The sequence below is a fragment of the Ceratotherium simum genome, chromosome 8, assembly GCF_057802395.1.
Source record: "Ceratotherium simum simum isolate JZ-2026a chromosome 8, ASM5780239v1, whole genome shotgun sequence".
NCBI lineage: Eukaryota > Metazoa > Chordata > Mammalia > Perissodactyla > Rhinocerotidae > Ceratotherium > Ceratotherium simum.
This window is the reverse complement of record NC_141907.1, coordinates 72,913,270-72,934,637: the sequence shown is the minus strand read 5'-3', so window position 1 is coordinate 72,934,637 and position 21,368 is coordinate 72,913,270. Positions and strand designations below refer to the sequence as shown.

At 38.6% G+C, this 21,368-nt stretch overlaps 1 protein-coding gene across 11 annotated transcripts in view; it reads left to right on the top strand.

Annotated features, from left to right (window-relative positions):
- Positions 1-21,368, top strand: part of FAM13A (family with sequence similarity 13 member A) — a 346,516-nt gene that overhangs the window by 246,304 nt on the left and 78,844 nt on the right. For 9 of the 11 annotated variants that reach the window (XR_015552950.1, XM_087434589.1, XM_087434588.1 and 6 more), the window contains exon 8: positions 17,414-17,455. The exons of the other annotated variants lie outside the window; for them this stretch is intronic. Coding sequence is in view for 8 of the 9 variants with exons in the window: in XM_087434589.1 (XP_087290715.1) it covers positions 17,414-17,455 (42 nt within the window). In the remaining variant the exon portion in view is untranslated. The remainder of the gene's footprint in view (positions 1-17,413; positions 17,456-21,368) is intronic. 11 annotated transcript variants of the gene reach the window in all.

The window sequence follows — 21,368 nt, the reverse complement described above, 5'->3', positions numbered from 1 at the left end:
TTCCAAATCTCGAATCAAAAAATGAATATATTGACAATTTCCGTTAAAATAAGTTCTGGACTTGGCACCTTCCATTGTTTTAAAAGGCTGATTTTAGTTATATTTTATCATAATGTCTGAACATAAGTTTCAGGATGACTAATCCATTTTCATATATATGATAGAGGTTTAGTCAGACAATGACATGTTTTTATTAGCAGGTATAGCAAAGGAAAGTAGACACAATAGGACTTTGTGTTCTAAATTCAGAATTGAGTGGTCTGTAAAAAAGAAAAATCTGGGAAAAACAACAGGGGAGGAGGAGACCTTTTCGGACCTCCAAGTCCCTACTCTTTCTGAACCCCGTAGCCTCTGGCTCTGTGGCCTTTCTTCTACTAAAAGCAATGCTCTGGACTTTGTTGTAACTCTTTCCACTCTCATGATGTGAAAGAAATCTTATTAAAATGTATTTCTACTATTGTTCTTGCAACGCATGAAGTCTATGGATTAGCAATTATGTTCCTAAAAATAACACTTTAGTGTTCCATACTGAAGAAGAAACTGTCGGGAAAAGCTGGAACATTAACAAGCATTTGGCAGACTTTACGGAAAAATTGATTTGCTGTTACCTGTAGTGAGTAAATAGATAGACAGATAAATAGACAAGTAACCAGCAAACCAAAAGATGCTGTTGATGTTCTTAGAGGAAAATGACTATGTAAATAAACACATTAGATTTTATAAGGATAAAATGCGGAAATAATAAGTTGAAATAACTTCCATGGGAGTAGACACTGATCCCTTGAGAACTTGGCGGTCTTAGGACACGTATTCTCCCCAGAAGTGGGAGCTACGTGCCTTGGGTGATGTCACCAGTGACTGGTCACCACCGCAGTGTACACAAACATCAGCAGGAAATACATGTGGGTAGGGCAAGGGTCTAGAAGCATGCCTTCCTTCTAGAAAAGTATCGTGCCTTCCGATGCTACTGGCTGGTTTGCTTTTTAAAGGAAGAAAGGGGACGGAGCTTAGCTCTCGCCTTCTGTCACAGAAACCTTCAGTTTCCGAGGCAGTGTCTGTCCTTGACAAATGGATTTCCTTATTGGCAGTCTCTGTAAAGTGGAGAAGTAGGGGACTCTTCGCCCTTGCTGCGGTTATTGGTTGTTTTCCCCAGACTGACAAGCTTGTCTGTGGAACTGCTCAGAGGAGAGTTTCGAGTTACGAGAATTAGGCAAGCCCACTGAGGAGCAGGAGGAGGAGGAGGAGGAACAGCGGCAAAAGCGGCAGCGCCTTTAAGCACTGCCGCAGCTGCTCCTCTGATTGGCTGGAGGCTTCAGCTGCTTCCCTGGAACAAAAGGTCAAAGTGGACTGCAGCGTAAATGTAGAGAGGCAGCCGATAAAACAGCATTGCTTGAAGAAGTTTGGAGGCTGAGAGCCGCAGGACACTGGCTGACTGCAGAGCAAGTTTCTTCTCCAGCTGTGAGGTGCAGCCTCAAGCCCCAAGCCCAGCTTAGCCGCTGTGAGAAGACATTCCCTGTACAGACGACCAAACTTGGCGTGGAAGAGACAGTTGTGAGGGTCCCTTGCAAATTTAGACACAAGAATGGCTTGTGAAATCATGCCTCTGCAAAGGTAGTATTCTTTCCTGTTCGTTTTGTTTTATTCTGTTCTGTATTTTCTGAGTAGTATAAAACCATATAACTTTGCCAATACTTGGCATCTTTTAGTAATATGTTGCAAACTGTGTAGAGTCCATTGTACATAATGTTCTTCCCTAAGACTAGAAAATGTTAACATCATGCTGCTTCTTTCTACTGACATTTATGCCCAATTTCTTGTCTGTTTCACTTGATTATTGGGTTAGTTCCTTCCTTGAATGAAAATAAATATAAGAAAATATCTTTAATCTGAGGAAAAGCAGAAACTGAAGAATGTATTGAGCAGGTTTCTAATAAAACTGAATCAGCTTCTTACCGACGTTGTGAAGCTGTGGTAAGTGCTAAGCCCATTTTAAGGATACTGATGGGCTAAAGACTTCTTTAAAATGCATCTTAGGATCCCTCCCTTCTGGAGTTCAGATCCAGGCAAGGATTTTCTATCAATCAATTCATTATAATATGTGGACATAAATGTTAAGGATAATATTTTCCATGAATAATTCTAGATAGATTTATTACACAAATGACACTTTTAAAAAAACTGCTCTGTAAGAATGATTGCGCACAGGCTCTGTGTTGTTCAGTTAATGATTGTAATATGGATTGTGGAGGGTGGGGTGGAGGAGTGATACCAAAGCAGAGAAAGGTGAAGTTAAACAAAGGGGCTTGTTAAAAAGAACACTGCTGGTGAAATAATAAATGAATAATGTGTCCTGGAATGTTAAAGCTAGAAGTCACCTCCGCGATGACGGAGGCCAGTGTTCCAGTTTCACAACAGAAAAACTGAGGTATGGAGGAAGTCTCAGAGGTGCCCTAGGTCACATTTTATGATTTTTTAAAGTTTATTTTGCCAATCATGTTATCATATTTGAACTTCAACTGCTTTACATGCGGTGGCCTTCAATTCCATATAAATGCTTCCTTTAAGATAACAATTGAGGGTTTTGTTAGTGGAAATGATTTTAGAAATCAAATAGTAAATACAGTTAATAAGATTGAAAAAAACTAGATAAAATGTATTTCATCTTTAAAAATCATGCCACCAATATTTTCCTGAATGTTTATGTTTTAACAATGAAAATAATGGAAACAAAAATTTAGTGTTTATTTGCAAAATGGTTCCTGCAGATGTACACTGGGAGATAAACCAGTGTCGTCATTTTTCTTTCGCTGTAATGACAGGTGCACTGGAATGGGAACTTGATGGAGATGTTCCAAGAATTCCTTTCCTAAAAATTAATAACCCAAGGGGGCAGGAAGTAGTTTGTGGACAGATCTTAAATGTTTCTATGTTAGCTCAGTGGCAAGGTCCACATGCTTGAAGCTTGCAAGAGACTAAAACTAACGTACACTCTTTGGAGTCTTGATTTGGTTTCCAACTTTAAAATGAGAGACTTGTTTTTCTTAAAATGACGTCGGTTCTTAAGGGTCTTAAGCAAGTCGTATTCTAGATAAAAATATTGGCTATTACTGAATTATTATTTCTTTATTATTAAAGAAAATGGATCTTTATACTGGTAAAACATTGTTTAGGGAGTTAAGTTGGTGAGAGCTAAAATAAAGTCAGCATAGTTTCCTGCAAAATTATTTTGCACCGTTAGTCCTTACCAATAAACCTATGTAAGAAGACTAATTTGAATTTGCATTCAAGAATGCTGATCAGTGCATTCACTGTTTCCCTAGCTCTGAGAGTTTAATAAGATTGATTACCTGCAATCTTCACTTCCGGCCTGTGCCTCCCTTTGATTATAAACCTCCTGAAGGCAAGGACCAGGTTTGTGTGGCTCTCTTCGTTAAGGATCTCTTGTGCATTTAAGCACTTGGGCAGACAACTTTCCTGTTCCTATGTATAATTGCTGCTTCCAATCCCAGTTCCATATCTTTGGCTAGAGATTTCTGTGACTCTCTGGGGGTGACGAGTGTTGCCGGCGGCCCCAGCTGTTACCCTGCCTGAAGCAGGAAGGTTGTGGAGCTCTGCGGTCTACGTGCCATAAGGACTGACGGCATGAGGCTCTGCTCCGTTCTCTTTAAGGGGCTAGAAACAGAATTAAAAGTGGATGAGTCAAATAGCTTTAAATACTTTAAATAATAAGAAATTAATGTTCACTATTTGTATCAAGCAAAGAGGCCAATACTTCTGATACTTTAGGTGCATGAGAATTACCTGAGGAACTTGTTTTTAAAATCAGCTTCTTCCCACTGCCCTCCTTCCCTGGACTCACTAAATCTGAATCTGGGTGTGACAGGGAAAGTGTCTACATTTTAATGAGCTTCCTAAAAGTAAAGCTGATACAAATGACCCACACACTCAGAAAAACAGTGATCTAAACTCTAGTTAATGATTATAGCTTGTATAAAGCCATTGACAGCAGGTATATATAAGAACCCAACACTATACTGCTCAGCATCCCCAAATAGTGTATTTAGTATCATGACCTTATGTGAGGTGTTTTTTTCGTGACTGATGCTTTCATTTACTCCATGGTCAGGGTCACATGCTAAAACAGAGCATTCTTACAGTGTTGCTTAATATTTTCTCTATGACTGAATACTACTCTGCACTGCTAGTGATACTAAGGGAATTAAGATACAAGCTCTGCTTCGAAAAGCTCACGTGCTAGTGAGGATGCAGACACATTACCAGACAATTACAATACATGAATGGACGGTGTGATTAGCATGATAATGGAGATGTGCCTACGTGGATAATATTACCCAAGTTTTATTTAACCTCATGTAAGCGTGTGATCTTATTGGAGGGCATGTTGATACCCTGATGTCTACTTAGTTTATGATTTCCACGAGTGACTTTTTAGCCTTTCTTAGCATATTGTGAAAATATGTAGAAGATAAATTTGTTCCTGCTCATCTGTAACTCAGATAAGAATAACAGATGAGGCTGAAGGCTAAGACTGAAATAAAATACTTTGGTTCCCTTTAATTCTATCTGTTTATTACTTAATGTAATTTGTAGACTTTCCAGGATGGAGTTGACTATTTAGAAACTCATGATCTTTAGGAGAAAACTGCAGAGGCTGAATGTTTAAAATGTGACCTTCTGTAAGGTGAACTCAGCTCTTACAGTTCACTTCAAATGGCTTAAATTAAAGATGAGATCTTATTGCATATCTATTGAGATGGTTAAATTGCCCTAAATATTTTTAAAGACACTAAGATATTTACATGTACTTCTTATACTTAATGATAAAACTCAACACACTGTATAGCATTGTATGGATATTCTTGCCATCTGAAAAAGGTCCCCAAAAGAAGAAAAATAATATTGCAAATAAGTGGAGAAACTATGTTAAATTAAGAATTTAAATAAAAGTTTTCTTTTCTCAGGTGACTAAATTTACCTTCTGTCAGTAACGAGATCATATGTTTTGTCAGATTCCAGGGTTTACTTATACCTCAGGATCTTTGCATGAGTTGTATTCCATTGGATTTTTTTCCTTAGGTATTTGGATCTGTAGGTAAGGATCTCTATTTTATGAATAGAAAGACTTCAATAGGCTAAGAAACAAAGTCTTAACTTTGTGTCTTATGTCTATGACAAAACTCTTAACATTCATAGCAGTAATTTGATTTGCTAGATTAACTTTCCAATAGCCGCTAACTCAATTTATATCCACAAAGAATAATGATTGAGGATGAAGTTAATAGCGCTAATGATTAATTTAGATTCCTTTGATTTTAATGCATTGGCATCTGCTTTCACGTGTTAGCATCCTATTCTTTCCTTGCCTTATTTACGAAAATGGGAAACTGATATTAATAATGTCTATGTAATTCTCTTTTTCATTGCTTCATCTAGCAACTTATGATATTCAATATGTTACTGGACATTTATTTTATGATGGTGAAATACATTGTAATTCCAAATTCCAGTGGCTCTTATAAGAAGAATTATAGCAACGGCGTTAATGAACATGTGTTAGTGATCCAGCGTGGGAAATTTTCACTGAAACTTCTTATCAGCAGAATTTATCTGGTCTTTCTAACTATTGGTCTTTAGAATATCCTGTTGCAAACAAGTAAATGTTGCTAACGGGGGGTCATATGGGAGTTAACCAGGGACCACGCCAGGTAACGGTGGTCGTGCTTGTGCATCTCCTGTGCGGTGTTAGAGAGCCCTCTACTGCTTGTGGTGGTGACACCTTCAGTTCATGTATCCATTAACTCATAGGATTCCTAACTTCTTGGCATTTTGATAGACTCCTTGCACTCCCCCTTCCTCTTCCACAAACACAGCCTAAGAGGGAATTAAAAGCTGCCTCACTTCAAATCTGGGTTAACCCTTAGGGGCTGTGTATCTGAACTTAGACTTCATCACCAATATGGTGTATATTTGGTGGTAACCAGAAGTCATTGAGAACAAATAAGATCTCTGTGGGCTCTACTCTTACATGATAGTTGCAGTACCTCTGGAGTCTAGATATTTGCTAATTACTCCAACTTAAGAAGTTAGTATGAACTAAGGTGAGGATATTTTTAAATTTTACAGAGATCACCCTGTCTAAACCATTGAAAAAATAAAGGTGTTAGGTATTCAGCACAAAACAGTGGGGAAAGCAGTGGAAAGGTAGTCAACTTGCCATCAGAAAACGTATCCAGACACTGACAGCTAGCTAGCCCTGTGAATTTGGTCATTTTCCTCACTCATGAAATGGGCTGATACCACCTGACATACTTACATATGGGGGAAATTTTGAAGTTAAAGAATATGATAGTTCTTTGTAAATGGTAAAACTACTCAGATATAAAGGGTAGCATATGGCTTTTCTTTTGGTTTTGTTATCCTTATACTTGCAATACCTTTCAATTCCTTGAATGCCAGAGTGCTTAACACAATTAAGGAGATGCTCTATCATTGCGTTCCATTTCGTTGGATGAATACTGGAAAGTGACGTGTGGGAAGTATCATTGAAAATACCATGGAATCAAATTTCTTTAAACTCCCAAAACATTTTACCCTATTTTTTTCCTGTAATCCTTATATACTTATGTGACCATCAGAATGAATTGCCAAAGAAATAGTTTATACTATACAAAACCTTTTAAAAGCACTATTTATTCTTCCCTTGAGAAGAACCAGATGTAACTTCTTTTGGTAATAGCTTTATTGAGATATAATTCTCATACCATGCAATTCACCTACTTAAAGTGTACAATTCAATGATTTTTAGTATACTCACAAGGTTGTTCAACCATTGCTATAATCAATTTTAGAACATATTCATCACCCAAAAAGAAACCCTGTACTCTTTAGCAATCAACCCCTACTATGGACTGAATGTTTGTGTCCCCCTAAAATCCTATGTTGATGCTCTGATCCCCAGCGTGATGGTATTTGGAGGTGGGACCTTTGGGAGGTAATTAGGTTTGGATGAGGTCATGATAGGATTGGTGCCCTTATAAGGACATGAAGGGACCAGATCGTGCTCTCCCCATTCCCCCAACCCCACCCCAACTATGTGGGGACACAGCAAGAAGGTAGCTGTCTGCAAGCCAGGGAGAGCTCTCACCAGAACCTGACCATGCTGACACCCTGATCTCAGACTTCCAATCTTTAAAACTGTGAGGAATAAATGTTTCTGTTGTTTGAACCACCCAATCTGTGGTATCTTGTTATAGCAGCCCAAACTGACTGCAGCCACCCTCAATGCCCCATCCCGGCTCTAGGCGACCACTAATCTGCTTTCCATCTCTATAGATGTGCCTCTTCGGGACACTACATCATAACCCTTGCACAGATCGTCACTAAGCCAGATGTGGAAATTGATTTTAGTTCTTGCATAAGAAAGACATGTTAATGGCAAATAGTGGGGACGGGGTAGTAAAAAAATCAATCAATCAATAAATAATAGTAGAAAGCCCTAGAAGTTGATTTTTAAAATTAAGGTGTCTAAATGAAGAAATAAAAATCCTGGGTGGGGGGAGAGGGGAGAGACGCAGGATACATTTTATAAAACTTTTAAGATTTGGGGTCAGGAAACATGCATGGTATCTTCTCATCAAATATAAGAATAAAAGTCAGAAAACTTGAACTTAATAGAAATAAAAGCCAAGAACTGAACTGCCTTACTCAGATCATATTGAATGGAACTAAAACGCTAGAAAAAGTTAAGAAGGGTTTAGAAAAAGCTTAGGATGATATATCAGTATTTTGCTGTCAGCAAAATGATGATGGAAAGTAATGTTAACTTCACTGTCTAGGTTAGAATAGCTCCTAAAACTAAAATTAGGAACCAGAAGCCAGCCAGAGGAGACCACTGATATACTGTGCCGTATTTTTATAAGTGACTCTCCTTCACTTTCGACTCCTTGACTTAGCAGCAAAAACTCCAGCGCCTGCCCCTCTCTCGGGTCACCAAGTGCCACTGCCGGGCTCCTACCTGTTGTGTCCACGGTGCTGAGCGCCCGGCAGTGTCTCCTCACGCGTTCTCACACATTCTCTTGTCTTTGTTGAAGAGTTCTTCTCCCGTCCATTATCTTCTCCTAATAATGCCTCTGTGACCCTCAGAATTCACTCCCAGTGTCACTCACATCACCTAACCTCCCCTAACCTGCCAGACTGCGTGCTGCTTCTCAGTGTAAGGGCTGGAGCCCTGGCTTCAACAGCCCTGCATTTGAATCTTGGCGCTGCCTGGATCTGTGGCCTTCAGCCAATTAATTGACCTTTCTAAGACTCGTTTTTCTTATCTGAAAGATCTGGTTAGTAATACCTCCCTCCACGGGTGTCTTTGAGGATTGAATGAGAAAATTTTTAGGAAACTCTTAGTCCAAAGCCTGGCTCATTTGGTGAGCCCTCAATGTATGGTAGCTGAGTGTCTCTTTTTCATAAGAGTTATTAAATTTCAAGTTTCTGTTTCTCCCTGGCTATGAATTCTGTGAGGGTTGGGACCATATCTTATTAGCCTGGGTATCTCCAGCATCCGTCATAGGCTGTGATAAGTAGTAGACACTCAAAAAATGCTGAGTGAGCATTTGCACGTGGTTACGGAAGCTCGCAAAGCCCAACGTAGGCAGACATCAAGCCTTCATACACTCACCAGGTGCTCATCATCCTCAAAACCAACATAAAATGGTGACTTGTGGAAACAAGTCCTTAACTTACTTCTCTGTGCAGAGCCCTCCCCTGGCAGAGGGAGGGTTCGTGGGGGGAGGGCGATGGGGTAACGTGCATTGCTTTCTGCACATTTTTGTCTCCTTCAAGAAATCCACATTCAGAATGAACAGTTCTGGAAATTACATATCTTTTAAATAAAAACTATATTAACAAACCTTTAAGAATATTATAAAAAAGATGACTATTGAAATTAGGAAGAATAATTTACTCTTTCCTTCTTTCCTTCTGCAGGTATCCCCATATTCTTTTGGTTTTCTTTCAGTAACTAAAGATTAGAAAATATTTTAACTTGTTTACTAATGTTCTAAAAATATTTTCTCAACTAATATCAACCCCCCCTAAAATAAAGTTACTGTATTTTACATTCTAAATTACTGCCTCCCTAAGGCAGTCTTTACATGTCTATAATAATGATAAACATCACTTTTCTGACCAAGAATCTCAGAGACAAATGAAAGCTTCCAGCTGCCTTGAGAATAGTTCTGTGACTAAACCAAAAATTTCTTTAAGCCCCAAACAACCTTTGGGTTTGCAGTGAGGTGAAGTAATTTTCTCTTCCTGCTCTCCAGCCAGAACAAACAGATACAGTGTGTGGCAAGGCCATGTTCAAACATTCCCTTGCCTGAACATATCCTTTTCTGGGTTCACTGTACAGCACAGAAAGTACAGCGTTTACATTACTGGCATGATGGCAGAACTCCCACCTCTAATTGTGCAGTCAGAAAAGAAATTATTTAAGTAAGAATGGGAGAAAACCCACGGCATAGTTGCAATCTCATTGAGTTTTGAATAGAAGGGAACAAGATAACTTAAAGTAATCAACATATAGATATCTGAGAATGCTTCTAGCTGGCAGAATTAATTTTACAAACAGTGTATGTTTTCAGAATATTTCCTAGGACAGTACTGTTAGCACTCAGCCAAGTCTTAATGATTTACTGGGCACCTAGAGTGTTCTAGGTACCTTGCTAGGTGCTAGGGGTACAAAGATAAAGACAAATCCAGGAAGTGAAGCCAGCGTCTGAACTCACGAATTTCCGTGTGGTGTGCTAAGCACTCACTTATAGCTGTGAACAGAGTGTCTCAGAGTCTGGAGGAAGAAGCAGCTCCAGGGTGCTGGAGATGGCTTCCTGGATTAGATGACACTTGAGCTGAGAGATGAAGTATTTACCAGGCAGAGAGAGGTGGAGGAAGCATTTAAGCGAGAGGGAACAGCATGTACAAATGGGGAGCATTACGAAAGTGTGGTGAGAGGTCTACACAGGTATCCTGGACTTCGGTTGGGAGGAACCTTTGTGCCAGGTTTAGTCATTTGGATTTTACCCCAAAGGCATTGGGGAAGCAGGAGAGGCTTTTAAGGTAAGAGGATGAATCTGGTGGGCGTATGTATTAAGGATAAACTGGTGTGGGTGGCAGGGAAAGAGAGTATTCCCCCTGTGAAAGACCAACTCCGTGAAATGGAAAGGACAGATTAGATTCAAGAGACTTGTCTTTTTTTTTTTTTTTTTTTTTTGAGATAGAATCAATACAATTGGTGATTGACCAAATGTGGGGCTAATAGAGAAACTTCTTTAAGGAGAGCTGTTGGCTTGTTAACATGACTGAAATATTATAACAGGAATGAGAATTCCATTCTGTGACTTCTAATCATGTCTCCAGCCAGGACCCCCTGTGAAGGGCAGTGTGAGCCTCCTAGTGTGTCAGTCAATCAGCAGGTAGTTATGGTTCACTTTTGACCTTCTAACTGTGTGGAGAGATGCAAAAGAAGTAGAAGATAAAGCAACCCCACCCTTCCCTGCTTAAAACCTTTACTCCTCTTCCCCTACATGCATACATCAATTTCTTAGAGGTTGAAAGCTCTTAATCAGACAGGCATCGAGAGATCGAACTAGCTGGGTGGATGGGATTGAACTAGAACGAGGCGTTCCTTAGTTCCTTCCAAGTATAATAGTTCTTTGAATTAAAAGACTGAATGCAGGTGATAAAGAATGCCATAAAGTAAGGAGGACTCCAAAGGGACCATGCATCATAAAGTAAGGAGGAATCCAAAGGGACCATGTGTCCCTGAATCTCATTCTTGACACCATTCTGTGGTACAACCAGGAAAAGAATATTTGAAAGAGATTTGGAAAAACTCTATCAGCATCCCCATGGCCTTCCAGAACCATGTTCTCATGCCCACTGCTAGGCATATCTGGACCTGCTTCCTCTCTGTGATTTTCTCTGCTATCCAGACTCAACAAAATCTGTACTTCTTTGGCCCAGAGCTGATTCTTTCAGTGGGACAGAGAAGGAAAGAGTGTTTTCTCTGAGTCTCGTGGAAACATAATCTTAATTCAGCAACATTCATTGAGTGTGCATTATATACATCAAGCAAGGTAGAGGCCTGGAAATCTAATCCCATGTCAGTATGGGAAATTGATTCTAGTGATAGCATCCCTACAAATGAACTTTCAGAGCACAACCTTTTTGTAAGATGGAAACACCTTCATTAGGCAGGTTCTTATTTCTGAATTTGGGGGAAAAAAATTTAGTAGATGTATTAGTGTCCTTGGGCTGCTATAACAAAGTACCACAAATGGGGTGGCTTAGAACAGCAGAAACTGATTGTCTTACCATTCTGGAGGCCAGAAGTCCCAAATCAACATGTTGTCAGAGCCATGTTCCCTCTGAAGGTGCTGGAGAATGATCTGTTCCAGGCCTCTCTCCTAGCTTCTGGTAGTTCCTTGGGTCGTGACAGCACAACTCTAATCTTCACATGGCATTCTCCCTGTGTGCATGTCTGTCTCTAGGTCCAAATTGCCCCTTTTTATAAGGATTCCAGTCACATGGAATTAGAGCCCACTCTAATGACTTCATTTTAACTTGATCACCTCAGTAAAGACCCTGTTTCCAAATAAGGTCACATTCTGAGGTTCTGAGGGTTAGGGCTCCAATATATCTTCTTGAGAGGGCACAATTCAACCTCTAACAATATATATCAATTTTCCACTTAGCGATCAATGGTAGAAATTTCCTATATTATTGAGAAAAAAGTTCTAAATTTTTGGAAGTCTTTTTGTTTTGTCTGTTTGTTTTGCCTCCAAAATAATACCTCTTAGTGTTGGCTAAAAATTCATGTCCTGTGAATATTAACATCCTCAGCTCTTTGCATTGACCCTTTGGTTGAGAAAATCTATTTGCTCTGGAACGTCAATGATTTGTTTTTATTTCTATTGGCCAGGTGTTGCATTCGAGTCACAACATACAAATAATAAAACTGTGAACAAAGCTGCTTGGGTTTACAGTGAAGAAGTATACATATATCTACAAAAATATCTCCCCCAAATTACAGCTACCAACACTTAGCTACGAACTGATCTGAAAACTTTTACATTTATTTTCCAAAAAGAATAGGGAGATTGTTTTTTTCCGTGAACCTGAATGGGTTCAAACCAAAAATCTAAGCAGCAGAACACCAGTTACTCCATCCTCCGCAACTGGAGTGGGGCATGGTTAGTGCCTGAGACTGTGGACGAATCACAAATGCTTGAGTAAGCGTGGCACTTTATGTTTTGCAGAGGAAGGAAGGAAAGAAAATGTGTTAACTTCACTCACCTCATCATCCTCTAAGAAAATTCATCCCCTTAGCACATTCTGTTGCAACATGAGGAAAAAATCTAAATTCCAGAAAAAATATTTACTTAATACTTTTAATTTTATCCTTTCACTTGTCCCTCACTTCCTCTCTCTCTTTTGCTCTTTGTTTTTTTCTTAAGCCGCCGTAGATGGTTTTCCTAGTTTTTTCAATGAATAGATCCTAATCCTTAGCATTTACCTATTTTTCTGTACTTTTCAGTACTCAAGGAACACTTACAAACTATTTCTTCTAGCTCAAATCCCTTGAAAATGTAGCTAAATATGCTGATTATGTTAATTTTTTTGGTAGCCAGCCACATTAACCAATTAGAAAGTTGGACTAATTGGAACGTTTATCAGGACAGTTCAAAGGGAATTGAATGGAATGGTGGTTTGATCCAGTAATTGAAGGTCCATTCTGAATACTTCACTCTGGGAATTCTCCCAACAGTATTGTTTTTTTCTTAGACATAGACAAGGCCGTGCTTTTTGTGATTTCAATTAGCTTGCTATGTAATTATATTGATAGGCGTTGCATTCTGTGGCTTCAGTTTAGAAATTAGCGCGGCTCATGGAGAGGTTGTCAGTCTAGGTGTCATTCATTTATGTGCATTTACGAATGTTGAGCCGTATGAAAAAATAAGTTAGATAGGGTCCTGCTCGCTATAACCCTAATATCTATGTTGCCCCTCTCAGTGGTAGCTTCTTAGATTTGGACTATTACTTGGGTCTATTTGATAAATATTCTTCCCACAGGCAGTTGTTTTGAGGGAATATAAATATAACACCACATGTCGGAGGACATTAAGCAGCCTGATTGCCTGACATACATGAGGTGATGAGGCAATCTCTCAATGTATGTTTGAATTAACAAAAAAGGGAAGATAATTGGCTGCTTAAGCTTGGCCGTTATTCAGAGTCAGCAAACAGGAAATAATTAAAACATGGGGTTTATACTTGTATCCAAGGAGGAAATTGAATGAATTCCAAGTTGTTACAATTTGTCATTGGCTTAATTTCATGACACACACTCCCTTTTTCATTCACAGTACATGTGCTTATTTTAAAAAACTAAAAGTGAATCAGAATTCTCAATTTAAAATTTAGGCAAAAATTCATGACTCATTTAATATCATTGGACATGCCTGCGACTGACACAAACCAGGCACAGGCATAAGTACCCTCTCTACATAGATGCCTGGGGGCCTTCGTAATAGTGCAATATCCATTTTGCACAGATGTAGAAATGGTGATCTTTTCAAATGTTTTGCATTTGGATGTATAAATTTTGTGGAAAATTTTATTTTCTCAATTCTACTTGGAATAATTGTCCTTGGCCATTTTTCTTTAAAATGGCCTAATCAGTGCATTAAATTGCTTTTTAGAATTAATTGATTTAATCAACTTAAAATCAACGCTTTAGCTGTTTTAGAATTTGCACTTTTGGGAAGATTACATTACCAAACCCCAGGCAAGGGTAATTTTATGAAAGGGAAAAGAGAAATATGCTAATTAAAGATCAAAATTGATTTATTTATCCTCATTTTCTTTTCAAATTATATTGTTCTTCTTGGGTATGGTGCATGGATTGCTGCCCTGTTGACTACTGCTGATTGAGTAAATCTAATAGTGAGTTGGTTTCATTTTATTTAAATTGCTTACATTTTCTTTTCTTTTCTTTTTTTGCTGAGGAAAATTGGCCCTGAGCTAACATCCATGCCCATCTTCCTCAACGTTATATGGAATGCCGCCACAGCATGGCTTGACAAGCAGTGCATTGGTGTGCGCCAAGGATCCGAACCTGCGAACCCCGGGCCGCCGCAGTGGAGCGCGTGCACTTAACTGCTTGCGCCACTGGGCTGGCCCCACATTTTCTTTTTTGGAACACTTAAAACAGTTCAGAATTCAGGGACATATCCAAATTAGGAATTCTGATTTTTGTCTTTCATTGACAAATTTACTTTGTGCAAACGCAGCCTGAAAAATATTTGCTTATGACTAAAAACTTGTGTTTCTATCAAGAGACATTCTTGACATACTGCCAGTACATTTTAATAAATTAATCACTTTGTACGTGCTATCAGGCATGAGGCATTGTGAATGGACTTTGACTGAGGTCGCTGTAGAGTTGCAATAATCAGAAGCATGACACAGAGCTTATAATGTCCACGAGATCTTGTTGAGGGCTACAAGAATGCAGACTGGCCATCACATGAATTTTCTTCACTCACCTATTCATCCCACCATATTTTGATAGGTTGAAATTGAAGGGAAGAGAGTAAACAACAAAAATGGCCTAACATGTAATAAAATGATTTACACATCACTGGCTGTGTGACCTGGATAAGTTACGTGCCCACTCTGAGCCTGCTTTCCTCAAGTGTGGGGCAAGTACCAGGGAAAATTTTTGTGAGGATTTGCACGAGGTAGTTAACATAGAGCACCTAGTAGTGCCTAGCTGATGAATACATGTGTGAGGGAGAGGAAGGTATAAAGGAAGAAAGGATGGATTGATTTTGATTGCCTGTGTTGCTACAAAGAAATGTAGCACACACACAAAAATCATTAGCTAAAACACGTGAACAGCTGTGTTCAGAACCCACCCTGCACCATCTAAATCATCTCCCCACAGCAGTTCTAAGTTTTAAGAAAACCAACCATATTGCTAATTGAATGTTCAATAAAGTACCCTTGTTAATTTTCATTATAATTCGTTAAGTGTTAGAGTTAAGGATCCGTTCTGGGCAAAAAAAAGTATTTAATACAGTGTCCATTTTATAACATGGAGGCAATTTTCCTGTGATAACAAAATCATTATAGGTTTTTAGTTGCATCCTTTTTGCATAGTGTTGGTTATAATTAGCACTTTTTGACACTGAGTCCTTGATTAGGTAACAAATCCAATTCCAACATTTTTGTGTGTGTGTGTGTGTGTGTGTGAAGAAGATCAGCCTTGAGCTAACATCCATGCCAATCCTCCTCTTTTTGCTGAGGAAGACTGGCCCTGAGCTAACATCCATGCCCATCTTCCTCTACTTTATATGGGACGCTGCCACAGCATGGCCTGACAAGCGGTGTATGGGTGCACGCCCAGGATCCAAACCCGGGCCTCCAGCAGTGGAGCGCACGCACTTAACTGCTACGCCATGGGGCCAGCCCCCAATTCTAACATTTTTATAACTTAACTGTTTTCAAGGACTATTTTGAAGTCCAGTGTGTAAGCTCCTTGTATCAGTTTGGCTTGAAGTAGTCACGTCCTGTAACAGCACTGCTCCAGGTGGTTTCTTCCCAAGATGTCGTCGCCTCTAACTCTTCAGCTCTGCAACCCAACTCAACAAACTTTGCCCTCAGCCCGTCCACATTGGAGTCGATAGTAAAGCTGATCCATCACTTACCCTTCACTTGGGAAGAACTAGCACAATCAGTTACAAACATTAAAATCTTTGGCAACGTAAACATTAGAACAGCTAAGCCGTATTGAGATTGGAAACCAAAATCTTGAGAGAATGAAAAATAGTATGTCATATTTTATGTGCCATCTTCCAACTAAAATGTTGAGACCTTTTCAACTTTCAGGACAGATTTGTGTGTGTGTGTGTGTGTGTGTGTGCGCGTGCATTATAACTTGGTAATAAGATTTTGGTGATTGTCAGTGTAATATTACCAATTGAAGCAAACTTTTCTCTTTTCATCAATGATGCTTAAGAAAATAAAAAATAAGCCAAAAAGGAAAGAGAGAGAAAGAATGCTGAAGTTAAGTTGCTTCCTCAAAGGTGGTGTACAAGATTAATCATACAAGTACAAAAAGAAAATGTTAGAGCTTCTTTCTAATTTTATCTAATACTTTACTTTTTTACTTTTGTCTCTTTAATGATGCACATAATCTGATAGATACTTAGTCATATATTGAGGGGAGTGGCTGCTTAAAAGCAAATTTTATACAAGTGCATAATCAAAAATGTTCAAAGACCACTCCAGGAGACACTAAGGGGGAGAGACTCATTCTTTGTTTTGAGGTCATTTCTCAGAAGAAAAAAACATATTAAAGAAAGGAAAAAATATTTTATTGTAATATATGTTTTACATTTTTTTAATTAAATATTTTTGTATTAAGCTTCATATTGCATCTGTGTCGTTCAAGGAATTTAACCTATTTTTTCAATTTTGTTTATGTCCTTTCGTGTTGTCCACACTCGTTAATACCTAGAGTAACTACAGAAGACAGAGCATGAGCGTTGCTTACTGACATGCTTTTCATTGCTAGGGTGTCATTCCTGAAGTGGCTCTCACTTAACAGGAATATTCTTTGGCTGTTTCTTACTTTCATCATCGTGTTAATGAGCTGTAATTAGCTTTATTGAGATAACTGAGGATGTAATTACTTTAAGGATTTATGTGTAATGTATGAATACTTAGATTGGGCTTGTAGAATCAGGTTGTCAAAAGCTTCCTCTTGAAAGTGTGATGTGAATTACTTTTGCCTTAGGCTAATCTTGAAAGAAACCTCTCTCTATTTTTTTTTTTTGTGAGGAAGATCAGCCCTGAGCTAACATCCATGCCAATCCTTCTCTTTTTTTTTGTGCTGAGAAAGGCCGGCCCTGAGCTAACATCTATTGCCAATCCTCCTCCTTTTTTTTTCCTTTTTCTCCCCAAAGCCCCAGTAGGTAGTTGTATGTCATAGTTGCACATCCTTCTAGTTGCTGTATGTGGGATACCACCTCAGCATGGCCGGAGAAGCAGCGCGTTGGTGCGTGCCCAGGATCTGAACCCAGGCCACCAGTATCAGAGTGCGAGCACTTAACCGCTAAGCCACGGGCCGGCCCCGAAAGAAACCTCTCTCGATGGTCTTCCTTGAAGTAGTAATTGGCCTTGGCTAGGTCCAATGTAGAGAGTATTTTACTAACTTTACTCATTAGATCAGCTCTAATGTGTCAAAACAAAATTTGTGACGGGTAGGACAGAGTTTTATAAAATTGACATAATATTAACAGAAATTATATTAATTCAAAATTTATTTTCCTTTTAGTTCGCAGGAAGATGAAAGACCTATGTCACCTTTCTATTTGAGGTATTTATTTGATTTTGGTTGGTCTGTTACAGGGAATGGAGAAGGGTTAAGGCTTCTTTGGATTTATTTGCCCATTTTAATTCTTTTCAGCAGAATATTCTACACTGTGGCCAGACTAACCTTATTGGAGCTTTTCACCGTATTGTCCATGCTGTATTTTTCTTCTCTTTGGTTTAAGAAATCTTAAAACAAATTTTAATATAGTTGAAAAGACTAAAATAAGATTTGTTTAAATTCAGAAATGTCAGGGTAGGCATTTTAATTTCAAAAACTGCCCGATGATTAGGCTGTCACCTAAATTTAAAAATCTCTATTCTGTACATCTGTACAGATGGGGGACGGTTGTGAGCACACACTCACTTTCTTGGGTTATGTTAGATCTTTTTCTATATAGTAGGGCAGGGTGAAACCAAATATTCGGCAAGTTCGTGGAGTTCAGGGTTATTTTCTGAAGTTTATAAATCAAGAATAACAACTATTAAAACACCTAAGTTTACAGAATTCAAAGTAGATATTAGACGAAATCTCTTCTCTCCAGATTAAAAAGTTGCTATATTGATGTGATTTTCAATGAAACCATTTGACTTATGTGTAACCTAAAACCAAGTTTTTCTTACTTATTACGTTTCTTTCCTCATTACTTACCCATTTCAAAGGCTTAGAAAATATATTTGAAGATAATATGACCATATAAATTAAAGTTAAAATTGCTGAAGTTTTTAAAAAATTTTTCCTCAATTTTGAAATCTTTTTTAAAAGAAATGTCAGGATATATGATACATCGTTTGTTTGTTTTTGAATCTGATTTGTTGCAGTAGTCCCAGAGTTAGATTTAGACTTTAATATGAACCACCAATAGTTCAGAAATGTGTCATAGGACTTCAGGCTTAGCCAAGTAACTGCTTTTCAGAAATGTTCTACCCTTTAGGGACTTGAAGCCTATTGCATAATCACTTGGTGGCAAAGAGAGGGAACGTTTGAGGTTTCAGTTTGAGACAACATGGTGGTCCATTTGATTCATCCTGGTTTCCTGCCAACCAAATCAGCATATTCTGGTTCATAGGCTATCTCAACTGTGCAATTACTGTAAACACATGAGGATATTGTTGCTGAGTACATGGTGACTCTGGTATTCATTATGTAAATATACACAGTAATATCAAATAAATGATTATCATATATTAATGGAGATTAAGTTTTACACAGTACAGCAGACTACAGCACTAGATCATGCCAACTAATGAGAACTATTAGTTCTCTGAAAGTCTTATTTTTATTACTCTGAGTAACATCAATCTATGTTTTGCATAGTATTGAATTTTTTTTTACCACTATTTTAAAAAGCAGATAGGGAAATGAGTTTGTAAGTCAAGTCCTCACAGACACATAATTGTGTTTTATAGTGTGATAATTTTTGCAATTACCTAGACTAATAATAATGTAGTCTTGAAAAAGAAATGCTGTACTTGGAAAATGAAAGTAAAAGAATGTAAATATAATTAATATATTTACTGAACTCTCGATAGAAGCTATTTGACCTTTTAATATTAAGAGTCAAAAAAATTAAATGTGGTAAAAATAGAAAAAAAATTAATATGCATACTAGCCCACATTTACAGTAGAGGTAAAATTGCAGAAAAAAGAAAAGTTACCAGGAGGCATTCTTTTCATATGAGAGTTTAAACTAAGTAGAGCTATTTCATGAATGCAAAAATAGTAATTATTTGGCCTGAAATTAAAATTTCAAATGTACTTTCTTTTTCTGAATAACATTATATTCAAATGTACTTTCTTTTTCTGAATTAACATTATGTGATAGTCTTAGAAATTAGGTAAGAATAGGTTGGTACAAGTTAATTTTTTGTGTTACCCACTTGACATGAAGCAGGGAAATCTATTGGTAAAACGTGAACCTATTTTTTTTTTTCAAATTAGTTGCATGGCTGGTTTAAGATTGATTTTTCTTGGGTTATTCTAGCATACACAATTCAAGTAGAAGACAGAAAACACGATTATTAATTATGATTAATTCTAGATTTTTCAACTAGAAATATAACATGTCCAATGATAATTTAATTTATAAATTAGTGCACCTTTTTTTGCACTACCTCCAGTAAGAGCAAATGACTGCTTCAATGTTTTAAATAAATTTCTGTTGCTTCCTTGTTCCATTTCGTTCCCTCCCACTTGATTACTTAAGATCTCTTTAATGCAATGCTCAAAAAGGGGAGTTATTGCAAGACTCATGGATTTCAGAATGATTTGTTGACATGATGAAAAACTAAATTGGCTCTTTTAAATCCAAAATAATACTTACTCTGCCTTTGAAAAGTGACTGGTAAACTGGTAAAAGATATCATTTGCAAAATGATATCTTCCCTGAGTAGGAATGTGGGATATTGAATGCTGTATGTTGTATTTTGACAGTGTTGATTGGTCAGGTTTTTTCTGGGGGACTGGGGGCAAGGGGGGATGAAAGGCCCCATCAAGAGATGAGACAGTCAGCTGAGGTGGGTACTCACTAGTAGTAGATCCAGCCACAAGCAGCCAGCAGAGGGGATGGGCATGGGACAGCTAGTCAGTGGTGGGGTATTCAGTTTGGTGGTTTATTCTGAAAGGTCCAGCATGAGATAGAATGGCAAAACTCAGTGGCTACAAGCCTGGGAGTGGGCAGTCTTCAGGGAGACCAGATCAAAACAGAAAGAAGATAAGAGCAAAGCAGGGCTCCAGTCTCAGAGGAAGAATAATGATCCATAAAGGAACTCGGATACTGGAGATCCGACAGGCTTCCAGCTATTGGAGTGGAGACAAGGTGCATTATTTATAATGACAAGACAGTCTGTCTGGGTAGAGGGATAGAGATGGAGAGCATACAGAGAGGCTGCAGTGCACTAGTGGAGATTCCAGAACCTTCTTGTAGCTACGGGAAGGGGAGTGGGATGCAAGAACAGGGAACCAGAGAGGCCATTTCAGTCTTTAGCTTGCTCCACTTTTCACCTTGTAGAATTTCAGTTTCTGTGATTGTGATTCTATGTTAACAGTCATGGCTGAACCACATGTTAGTCTGCTGTACATTTCAATTGGCTTCGATCCTTTCTGTAGTAAGGTAAGGCTGTTATAATAGACAGGCACTCATATATTCTCCTTCTAGGTTCAATGTCTTCTGTGATAAGAACTCTGTCTTCTCTGATTTCACTACGTCTCCAGCCTAACCTAACTCACCACAGAGCCATTTGTCCTTTTTTGCAAAGGAAAGAAATGGTAGCTACAAATCGACACCTGCCTCCGTCCCATGTGGCAGGTTTATTGCAGCTCAAACAGTGGGTGTCCTTGTTCCCCAGATGCTCATTAGAGATTACCCACCGTGTTGAAGTGATTAAGGAAATGAAAGGGAAAGGCAGGTTATGCCAAACCCTTAGTGAGATTGCAGAAAATAAATGTGAACCTGTAAACTTACGGTGAAGAACGTTCTTGGCCAGGATGTCCGTACCCTGGCTTCTTTCATAATCTGGGTTGGAATCCCGGAAAAGGATCCCCTACCTTGATTGCTCAGATTAGCATCAAAGCAACTCGCTGTGGTGGTTGTTCTCTGCCACATTCGAACTGTTATTGTGTAAATTCCTTTTCCTGGCATCCAGTCAGATCTGTCTAGGGTCTGTTGCTAGTTCTGCTTCTGTTTGTCTGCGTCTTCAGTGTGTGCAAGCCCGGGTTTTGATTTCTGGGGTTGTTTCCACTGGACTGCTGTTCTTAATCTGCACGTTGTTCCTCTTCATCTCTGCCTGCTCCCACCTCACCTTCACTACCTTCTGGTTCCCTATGACCAGGGTCAGATCCTGTCCTCCTCCCATCCTGTCAGACTTCAACCCTTGAATTCCTCCTTCTTTACAAGTTCCTGGATTATACATATAGCCTG